Below are 10,880 nucleotides of genomic sequence, written 5' to 3'. Positions count from 1 at the left end.
GCCAATTTTTTATATTCTTTGTACCTTTTTTTTCTAGACCGGTCTAGATGCCGGTCTAGATGGGACAATCTAGACCGCTTTCAATATTGATTTCAGCCAATCAAATTTGTGATTTCAGTAGTTCCCAGTCCTTGTGAGACACAGCCATGTAATAATGGCACTATCCAATAGTGCTATTGGATAGTGATAGAAATAGCGCTATATAAATACCGTACTATTATTATTATTTATAATGTCTGTTACAATATCATATTGACAAATGATCAGAACAAAGGGAAATATCAATTAGGGGATTATTGGTTGATCAAATACCAAAATCTCTGAACTAACATCATAAGAATTATATAGCAGAGAGTAAGGAGACCTAATGATAAAATCTGGGAGTTAGAGGGTTAAGTGCTCTGAATAGATGAAAAAAAAAAAAAACGGAATAAAAGAAACTGAACTGTCTTACCACATCTTTCCACATCTTTCTCCTTTCCTCTTGTTCAGCTGCCTCAATTCTACTCATGATCAGAACTTGCTGATTTAATAAAAAAAAATTAAACCAAATCTTCAGTGTTATATTACACAGTGTAACTGCTAGTTTGGTTTCCCAACAGAAGCAGATTTTCACTTCTGTGGAGATTTATTGCTAACAAGGCCACCATTGGGTGCTTAAGAAATGCCACACCCTTAGATAAGAACTTTGCATTTGGAACTGAGAGATCAAGGTTTAGGCTTTGAGCAAGGGTCATTCTGCTTTGTTCTTCGGCAAGGCACTTGAATAATCAGCCAACCTTTCAGTAAAAATGGGTGCCAACACATTGTAGATAACACTTGAAAGATGTTTTAACTGTAATTGACCAAGAAATGGTCCTCTTAGAAACACCCTGCCACAGAACAAGGATAGGATATAATTAAGCAAAACTAAGCCTAAGTCATGGAAAGACTTAAATCCCACTTTGCAATGAAAACACAGTCATGGAAAAGCTAAAACCAAAGTCAACACAGGACACTGATGGCTCAATGCTGCAATTTATCCTTTGTACGTTTATTCCAGCATAAAGCAACTAATTCTACTACTTCTACCCCCACTCCTCCCAACCCCCCCTCCCTCCCACCTTCCTACCCCCTCCCTCTCCCCTTCCCCCCCCTTTCTACCCCCTCTCTCTCCCCACACTGCTTCTGATTTTCCTGAAAGTTTGCTTCCATGCTCACGTTATTAATTGTAGGGCCATTACATCGAACACAAAAAAAAAAACCTCTATGCTTACTTACCTGTAACTCATCGTCATCCCAATCATTATTTTGTTCACTGCTGCCACCTGTTCCTGAGAAGACAACATTTACTGGACAGTTTAATCAACTGGTTTCAAATATCCTGGGTTAATACAAAATGCTTGTCAAATACTTGTGAAAAACAAAATATGACTGGTATGACATGGCGTTTTATCTTGGCCAAGAGACTCATCAGATACTTTTCATAAATTTCCAGCAAACTGCTTGAGCGTTGAACTCAGAGTCCCATTCAGGGAGTCAAGTTCCAATTTATAAAGCCACAAGAGAAAAACATGTGAGAAAGATGAAGGGTCAATATCAAAGCTCTAAGTGTTGTCATCATTTGATCATTGTTAATATTTATCTCCATCACCATGACAACATGCATGAAAAATTGGCATCAAGGTCAGGATCTCAGAGCAACCCTGCACCTACCCCCCCCCCCCCCGAGACAACAACAGTCAATTGATAACAAGTTAGAGTTAATGTTGGACTAGGCGAGGGGTGAGGGTAGCTATGCAGTTGCTCAGATACTGAGATTAATTCAAAATGACAGTGGCACCAGGTCAAGAATCAAGCATATACGCTAAAAAGGGCTCCAAATTGTGACCTCATTGGTCATCAGTGTGACTAAAAACTGAGAGATTGGAGAAAGATGTTGTTCTTCTTGTCACAAGTGGTGGACACGGAAAAAATTCTGAGTCCCTATGAGGAATCAAATCTCAGACCTTTGGATTCTGCACTGCAATGCTCTACCACAGCCACAGAGACTCTAGAGTGAACAGAGCCCATTACGAAGTTCATATTCAACTCCTCATGGGGACTCAGAATTTATTTCGTATCTCACACTCGTGACGAGACAAACGACATATTTCTCCATTTCTTTAACAGGCTCAAAATTTACCATTTTTAAATTCTAATTGAGTGATTGGGACCAGAATTTTGGAATTGGTCCTGTATCTCCCTTGATCATATCAAAGAGTTGACTATTTGAAAATTTAACCCGTGTAGTCCCTGTGAGTGTTTTTATTTTGATTCATTTCTGGGGAACTGTAATGTAGAGAGGTTCAGCAATCTTAGACATTCTTAAAGTGTCACAGACATAAACTCTTACTTAGAGAAAGTTCTGGTTGAACTTCAGCCTCTGGCCTTTGCCTCCTTGTCCTCGATCTTGATGACCCGTCACTTCTCACAGTTTTTGCCACCTCTTGCTACATTGCAGAACAACAATAAGCGAAAAAAAAACAGAAAACTAATAACACTACCCTCCATCCCTCTCCTTTTGATTGTCACTCACCCCCTTGGTACAAATTATTTCTTTTCCCAGCCTTCTGCTGCTATCGAAATCAAAGATGACTACCATAAATTTTCACAAAGGAAATATTGAGCAATCACTTGCCAAAATAGTTTTTGGATATATTCTTTCTTGCAATTGTTAAAGATACACTGTAAATATGGTAGTATTAAATTGAACCAGCTAATGAGGCTAAAACACTCATGACCAGGGAGTCATACCACTGCACCTACTTCTTCTATTTTAGAATCCCCTCCCTGAAAAGATTTCCCCACCGCTCCCCTATAAAAACAGAATCAACATGCAGATTACAAAGTTATCTCTCAGAAAATCAAAACTATCTGATTTTGAATAAAAATTAGTATCAATTACGAACAGAATAAATGTGGCCAATGTCGGTTCTCAGCTTCAGGAGCTGGTTTAGAATCTGAGCAGAATTGTCGAGCCTAAATTAAAAAACAAACCCACTGAGTCACAACAACATTAAATTAATCATTTTACCCTTTGGAATCTATCACTAACCGTATTTATTTCCTCAATTTCATCGTCATCGTCATCCTCGATCACGACTTTGTTATTCGATCGAGCTCGACCGACGAAATTTCCCATGCTTCTTGAAGATGACGAGCTGTCGGCTTCACGACGATTTTTATTCATAATTTCATCAATTTTCTAACCATACGCTCCTTACACCACCACTTAAATCGGTGTAAATTTTCCACAAAAGCCCGGTATTTACCCTTCACCGAAACGATATCGTTTCGTGAAGTTGGAAATATCTATAGGCACAAATCATATTTAACGCCCTTCAAGTAAGAAAAGAGAAAGGGTTTTGCTTGAACAAATCCAAAATGGTGCGCGCAACACCATGTGATTACCGTGAGAAGACTGGCCTCCAGGGCATCGATTTCTGAGGGGATCCCTGAGAGGAGCTGACAGAGAACATGTCGAAGTTGAAGTTGTGGTGGAAGGGAAGATACCGAGACTTTGTCACTCGATCAAGAAACGCAAGAATTCTTTTAATTTATTACACAAATCTCTGGAGGTAAGCTTATAAGCACATTGGATTAATTGTACCTGTTTTTTACCTTATGTAAAGAACAGTTCGACCGTGCAACCTGCATCACGTGTGAGAATTAAACGTTGACTTTTAAATTAAAACCATAATAAAATATCCTGTTATTATATTAGCAGGATTGACACGAATTTCATTGTGATGAAAGAGTTACAGATAATCATATCATGACAACTCGTTTGACTGTAACCAAAATTAATGAATATCGATAAATAACTGTATGATCCAGTCTGAGACACAAGTCCAATGTATTAGTTTAATTATATCCGTCAAACATGAGCTTTATTTAGAACTACTAGATTACAGAAACTCTTTTACGGTGACCAGTTTACGTTATTGTAAACTCAACGGACGCAGGACTACAGTTTGTCAAACCTGTATCTGAATTTAATTTGACTGAAACCATCAGTCGGACTTTCATTTGCTTTTTGATAAAAGCATATTATCTCCTCACTTAGATGAGATAATAATTATGCTTTTATCAACTGCACCAGTCAAATTTCACTGGCTGCTGCAGAGAGTTTCCAAGGCTGAAAATAAGGTATATCAGTGGATTGGTTGCTTGGTCACAAGTAAAGTTGTTAAGAGCCCAATTGCTCACAATTACAGAGTCTATCTTGGTTTAATTTCTTTATCATAGTATATATTGATAATCCTTTTGCATGAGATATTGGTTCATTGCCAGCACTTAAATGTACTCTTCATCAAAACCACATATGATTAATTTGGTTATCCATGATGAGGTAAGCTGATGTAATCTCTCCTCCATAATTAGATATAACTCACAGAAAGCTTTAGAAGCTTTTCTCTTTGGACAACCACAGCAACAAGCATCAGTATCATTTATGGTAATTATCGTAGTATAATGATGAATGCAGTGCAGTGTTAGTTTGATCTTTGGAGTTGCTCCAGGAGGGTAAATTATTACTCCTGTAAGTTTACTTGTCCATTGACAGTCAGATATCATATCTGCATAAATTTAAACAAATGGGTGCCAAAGCTGCAGAAAATTTCTATGCCCACCTTGAGATGTCTATTGACTCATTCCACTGGGGTGTGGATGATTTTCAAGAGCCAGAAAACAAAGGATAGGGGTACCTGATATTTCCCAAAGAGAGATAATGTAAAACTGTGAAGTTGAATGTTCAACAACTCTCATTGTGGACAATTTGTTATTCTTTAAAGAAAAGGAAAATAAATGTTGTACCGCAAGAGCACTTATTTCCAGTGGCATATCTGATATGGTGGTGGGAACTTTAAGAAGCAGGGGGAGCTGATTTGAAAACTTTAGCCAAAACTGTTAGTTGCTTTGAAAGACTGGGGTCAAATCAAGGTTAGGACTTGATTTATAGAACAAACTTACTCTTATAAGCAGAGGAGGAAATGCTGCACTATTGATGACAATCCGGTCCTCCTCAATTGCAATTGTACAGGGTCTTAAATGAAGAAAGTGCTGTGTGGTTGTAGATAACATTTCGCAGAAAATGATGGCCAATTGTATCTCAAATTTCAAAAGGTTATATTATTTTGAAATATTCTGTTCAAAAGAAACCCTCTCCCAGTAGTGCCATCAAGTCCTGTCCGATGATAAATGCGGATAAAGGTGACTTATTTTTCTTTCCTTTTTCTATTAACATTAGATTACCAAAAAGATGAGGAAATCACTTGCATCACTGGGTTACACTGAGCAAGACATTGATAAAATGACTCCACGTGAAGCCAATTATAAGGTGAACTGTGGGGTCCAAAACTCTATAGGAGTATCAGGCTCTGAAAATGGGATGAAGCAAGGTCAAACAGAGAACCAATCAAGAGGTTTTAAATGATGTATCGTCAAAGCGAAGCCCTAGTTTCATTTATGCAGAGGATCACAACAACTGTTTCTTCAAATAAGATACCTGATTTGCTTCAGGTAACTATTTCGGCCTTCGTCATTTTTAAAGTTTTTAGGGAACTTGAGTGCAATTTACAGAATTACCATCAGCTTAAATGGAACATTCGTTTAGTAAGATAGAAAAACACAAATAACGACATAATGAACCATTATGGCCAGAGGTGGAGAAGATTGGATTCACAAGATATAGCTAATGCCTGCCGATGATAACTCGTCGTAAACGCAGATACCAACATCCGCACGGGAAAAAAACAATGACTAATCGTGACTATAGTCGTGATTGATCGAGGATTTGCATGAAGGAACAGTACAAGTTGTCTAGACCAATCACAGACCTTTGCGAAAATTACCTTGTAAAAGCTTTCTCAGCAGCTTTAATTAACTCTTTACGGCGGCCAGTTTACATTATTGACTCAAGTGATGAAACCTCGCTATACCCCATACCGACACAGCACCTCAGTTTCTTTTCCCTATTTACCTACGTGCTTTGTCAGTTTAATATGAAATAATGTAGATGAAACTCGGGTTAAGTTAGAGAATAGTAAGGAAATGGTTTCTCCGCAGAATTTTCACCAAGTGTGGTCAAACACGTCTGACTCTATGACCCCCAATTTCTCCACAAGTTAATTACCAACGATTTCTGTAATGTGTGCGAGATAAGCCGCTATCGTAACATTGTACATCCTGTTATATTAAGCCGATCTTTTCTCGGGTGACGGTCAATGCATTTGGGGTAAAATCCTATAGCAACAAATTTTTTTCGAAGCAAAATGGATTCCGAGAACATCACTGGGGATATTAGAGGGTTCAGTCGGTTCGAAAACTGAAATAAAAAGTTGCAATCCTATTAAAGAAAAATACTGACAATTACAATTTTACTTCCAATAAACAAGGACATTTTTTAATTTCCGATCACCAGTGTTACTCATTTCCGTTCAGGAGAACGAGAATCTTTTCTTTTTTGCTAGTGTTGTTTTGAGTTTGGCGTCTCGTTTGACGTTTTACTCACGCTACCTACAGGAAACCATTCGATGTCACTGATGTTTACAAAACACTAAAGGGCCTGATTACATGAGCCGAGCTGGCCCGGTTAGCCGGGCTGATTTCTTTTGTTTTCACGCTTTGGCGAACACCAAAACAAAAGAAATCAGCCCGGCTAACAGGGCCACCCCGGCTCATGTAATCAGGCCCTAAGACAGGGAATGAAAAATAAAGTTCCACTAAGAGTAATCATATTTGAAAATTAATCAAGGAATCAATTTGTCGCGAGGCTGTGTGACAGACCGGATGAAATAATATGTACTTGACTCGAATTCACTTGAGCACGACTATTTCACCTTTGAAAAGCTCTCAAAGAAGAATTTTTAGTGCGATACGAGTTGTTTTTGTCGAGATAATCTGGCATTTTTTGACATTTACTGAGTAGCTTTAAGTGAAATGCACGCAATTTTGTTTAGATAACGTCAACGAGGGTTTTGCGCTTTAAAAGACCATCTGCTGCACGGGCATCATTCCTAGGAGAACTAAACCACAGTTAAAACCTGAACGTTTTGTAGAAATAAACTTTGCGCAACAAGTTGGATGTATGCGAGAGACCGGATTAGACAATTGTTAGACTATTGTTGTGTTTTATTGTGTTATGTTAATGATGTTTGTGTGGTCTAAACCTGAAGGGTTATACATGTTAAATAAAATTTTCATCATTCGCCTCTCGGTATATCTCAAAGACAGCACGTTTAAGAGAATGAAAACGCGTCTTGTTTTGCGGGAAAAAAAAAGGAACGGTTAAAAGGTTGCACTGCATGTATGTAAACAAGTTCACCATAATATTAGAGCAATGGATAACTTAGCTCGATTATTTACACGCTGTTTTTGTAATCCCTAAGCTGATCTTTCTAGAAAAAGCTGCAAAAACATACAAATTAATTAGCGCCACATTGTCTCTTGCGTAGTGCGAAATTCCGCCTCGTTGTTCAGTCTGATCATGTATCAGCTTTTTCTAGTATACATTTTCGTTTTATTTTCGAGGGGTTGTCAACAGTCATTTAATTCGATATAATGACAGGAAGGGAAGAAGGGTACTCTAACATTTGCGGGATATTCTTTACTCCTTTTCAAACTGACACTCACTGACACAGCTTTTCTTTCTGATGATAAAATCCAGAGGAATTGACTCTGATAGATTCCTTCGCAGATCGCACTTTAGGACTATTTCATCCTGGACGATCGTCCCGCTGATTTCACGGTTGATCATCTCTTACCCCAGAGGATAATTTTGTACTTGGCCGACAGAGTTCTTGGGGCAGAATAAACTTCTGAAGCCCCTCCGGTAATTCTCGCTTTGAAAAGCGTACAATACTGGGTTTAAAGAACTGTTGGCGATGATAAGAAAGCTTAAAACTTTCAGCACTGTCACGTCAGTTTCATTATGTCTGTACTCTTTGGTAAAGTGGTTCTTGAAAGCAACGTGGAGCATGAATATGGCAAAAGGCAAAAAGAGGATATAGAATACAACTGTCACAGCTATAATGAGAACGGCAAGTTTTCGTTTCTCCGAATTTACGTTCGCTGGTCCCGCACAAATGGTTTGAGTAATAAACATACCACGTAGGATCTGAAAATAACAAAATGTGATGACTAGGAATGGAATAAAGATGTTCAAGCTGATCGCAATGACAACATAAGTGGCTTTGCCGCTGCTAGCGTCCACTTCAGGTCCCAACGGTGACACACATATTCCAAGATTGCCATCAAAGTGAGTGAAAATAAAGTCTGGAATGCTTACTAGTAAAGAAACAATCCAAGTTGTAGTGATAGCGTATATTACACTCTTCTTGGTGAGCTTATATTTGGTGCTTAGAGGTGTTACGAGCGCTTGATACCGTTCTACCGCAAGTACGGTCAGAGTAAATAACGTAACACCAAGACATAAAATATCTATTGGATCAGCGATGAAAAATCTGCACAGGTAGTCGCCTGTAGTGCCTTTGGTAAGCGACCCCGTGACAGCGAAATCGTAAGTGCGAGGGCACCATAACAAAACGAGAATATCGCTAGACGCCAAGTTCACAAGCAGATAGTTCGTGGCCGTGTGCATTGAACGCGTTCTCCAAACCACGGCAATGACAAGCGAATTGCCAAAAATGCCCGCAATTATGACAACGGCATATAAGACCGCCAACACAATATCAGACCGGGAAATACGCTGAAAGTCCTGTTGCGAATCCTCCTCCATGTCCAACTCTCTAAAGTTTGCAATATTGTTCTTTACAAAGACTGTATGGATGTGACGTGACCCGCAAAACGAGGTTATTTCACCATAAACTGAACGGAAACCAGCTTAATTCGTCGGACGTCATTAAGATGATAATTGAAGAGTGTGCTTAGCGAATGGCTGAAAATGAAAAAATTTCTGGCATCAACTACTGCGGGGAAAAATTAAATAAAAATTAAATGTTTTCTCTTTGACAAACAGCATTGTTGATGTAGCACCCAGCCTTTGCGGGGGTCGTTCGAGGATTTGAATTCGTTAGAATAATGATTTGCATCGCTATCAGCCGTTGGTCAAAGCCGAAACATCTTTGCTTACAATTTACGTACCAGATAGAGAAAATCTTCAAATTGGCGTTTCCGCCAATCTCGCACTGTAAAGAAATAATACTGTTCTTTCACGTCGATTTAGGATCCAAACACTAATTAAATTTTTATACATGGAATAATACACGAATTTAAAATATTTTGTGAACTGCACATAGGTGAATAGCAGCTTTCTTTATTTAAGTTCAGCTGATCAATTTTTGCAGTATAAATAAAGTTATTATTGTTAATAATAACATTTGGCTTTCTAGACATTTAAATTAGAATATGTCCTTTTTCTAGGCAAAATTGGGTTTTCCAACTGTGGGCTAATCAGCTTTACCTGAATTATCTCTGTACAACACAAATCCATTAAATGGCAAACATTAACTCATAAAGCAAAGTGCGGAAAAAAAAGGTAAAATAAACAAATCTTTCAAGAGAAATAATCTAATATTCGAATTAGGGTAGTAAGTAATACGACTTCAACAGCTGCATTGATCTTTCTTACCTCCGTGTCAAGCTGTTCTCCAATTCCCTAAAATATTGTACTGTTAAACAATGGTTTTAAAATGATTTGCTTTGCATTTGACAGCCATTCTTTAAGTTTCACAAATGTTGCTCTAAAAGGTCAACACTGTCGAAGAGACACCACTAGCTTGAAAGAAATGCAGACTCCAGTAACGGTTTTATGACGTTAATTTGTCACAACTTTCAAATTTGATTTTCCTTTGATTGTAATTATTATCGTTCTTTCCCTTTATTGGGCGCCCTTAATTGCAATAACGTCATCTAAAAAAGGGAAAAAACCAAACAGGTATAACTGTCAGTCGAACAGTGTTCGGAAGAATTTCCCTTGAAAAATTAGTTCAACTTCTTGAGAGAATTAGATGTCGTTTAATGATTTCAAGCGATTCCAAAACTTAATTATATAGATTTAGTAAAATTTCAGAGCTGAGCAAAGTGCTTCCAGCAATCTGATTGGTCGAGCGGTTCATTCTATGACGCCATATAAACCGCTCCACGCGGTTTATATAAAATGTTAAAATAATAAATGTTATTAAAATGCTATGATTTTAGAAATTTCTCTGTTGCTCAGCTCTGAAATTATACTAAAGCAATTAATCACCTCAGGTTCGGTGAATATTGTTGAATAATTCCCTCGACTTCGTCTCCGAGATTTTTCGACGATATCCACCCCGCCTTCGGCGAATAATTAGGGACATTAAGAAACCACGACGGCGACGGCAACGAGGACGTGGAAAAACAAGAGATCTAATTGGCAGAACAATAGCTCAGCACGTGCGTTTTGAAGCTTTGTACATTTCTTAGCCGTCCTATGCAAAACAACAACGTGAAATCGCCAAAATTTGTGTCGTCTGCGAACCGAAACAGCGACGGCAAATTATTTTAATTTCCATTTGGAACTTAACGGCCACTTTATACGTCATGCTGAAGTTGAGCTGTGGAGCTGTATGAGACAGTAAGCTCCTGCAGCCATTTTTGAAATTCTAACTAAGAGTAGAAATTCATTTTTTAATCGAAGTCTTCCTTGGCGTCGCCGTCGTGGTTTCTTAAGGTCCCTATAGTTAAATATAGACAGGAACCCATTACCCGATATCGATGTATATATAGGAAGTCTGCGTTTTGATTTTTCCGTATCACGGTGCTCGTTACATAAAAGTAGAGCGCAATGTATGTTGAGTTAGAAAAATGCAAAGACAACGCTTTCATCCCTACAAGCCTGTTTCGTGGCTACTCACTCATAAGATGAGTGAGCA

The 10,880-nt window shown here is 38.3% G+C and overlaps 3 protein-coding genes across 8 annotated transcripts in view; 1 reads left to right on the top strand and 2 right to left on the bottom strand.

Annotated features, from left to right (window-relative positions):
* Positions 1–3,392, bottom strand: part of LOC111337960 (uncharacterized) — a 23,013-nt gene extending 19,621 nt beyond the window's left edge. For 2 of the 5 annotated variants that reach the window (XM_088727951.1, XM_088727957.1), the window contains exons 1-4: positions 3,077–3,392; positions 2,375–2,471; positions 1,261–1,313; positions 455–523 (exon numbers count right to left, since the gene is read on the bottom strand). In XM_088727951.1, coding sequence (XP_088584077.1) covers positions 455–523; positions 1,261–1,313; positions 2,375–2,471; positions 3,077–3,211 — 354 coding nt within the window. In that variant the 5' untranslated portion in view covers positions 3,212–3,392. The remainder of the gene's footprint in view (positions 1–454; positions 524–1,260; positions 1,314–2,374; positions 2,472–3,076) is intronic. The other 3 variants (XM_022944354.2, XM_022944356.2, XM_022944355.2) reach the window with 2 other exon arrangements.
* A 47-nt stretch (positions 3,393–3,439) lies between these two features.
* Positions 3,440–10,880, top strand: part of LOC111337975 (uncharacterized) — a 33,956-nt gene continuing 26,515 nt past the window's right edge. The window contains exons 1-3 of one of the 2 annotated variants that reach the window (XM_022944377.2): positions 3,453–3,599; positions 4,405–4,477; positions 5,270–7,232. In XM_022944377.2, coding sequence (XP_022800112.2) covers positions 3,499–3,599; positions 4,405–4,477; positions 5,270–5,455 — 360 coding nt within the window. In that variant the 5' untranslated portion in view covers positions 3,453–3,498 and the 3' untranslated portion in view covers positions 5,456–7,232. Of the gene's footprint in view, positions 3,600–4,404; positions 4,478–5,269; positions 7,233–10,880 lie in introns of those variants that run through there. The other variant, XM_088728024.1, reaches the window with a different exon arrangement.
* LOC148743585 (somatostatin receptor type 1-like) lies at positions 7,132–10,869 on the bottom strand. The gene has a single exon (XM_088728019.1). The coding sequence runs from the start codon at positions 8,756–8,758 to the stop codon at positions 7,781–7,783; it is 978 nt and encodes a 325-aa protein (XP_088584145.1). The 5' UTR covers positions 8,759–10,869; the 3' UTR covers positions 7,132–7,780.

This window comes from Stylophora pistillata, chromosome 1 (genome assembly GCF_964205215.1).
Source record: "Stylophora pistillata chromosome 1, jaStyPist1.2, whole genome shotgun sequence".
Taxonomy (NCBI): Eukaryota; Metazoa; Cnidaria; class Anthozoa; order Scleractinia; family Pocilloporidae; genus Stylophora; species Stylophora pistillata.
This window is presented reverse-complemented; position numbering and strand designations above follow the sequence as displayed.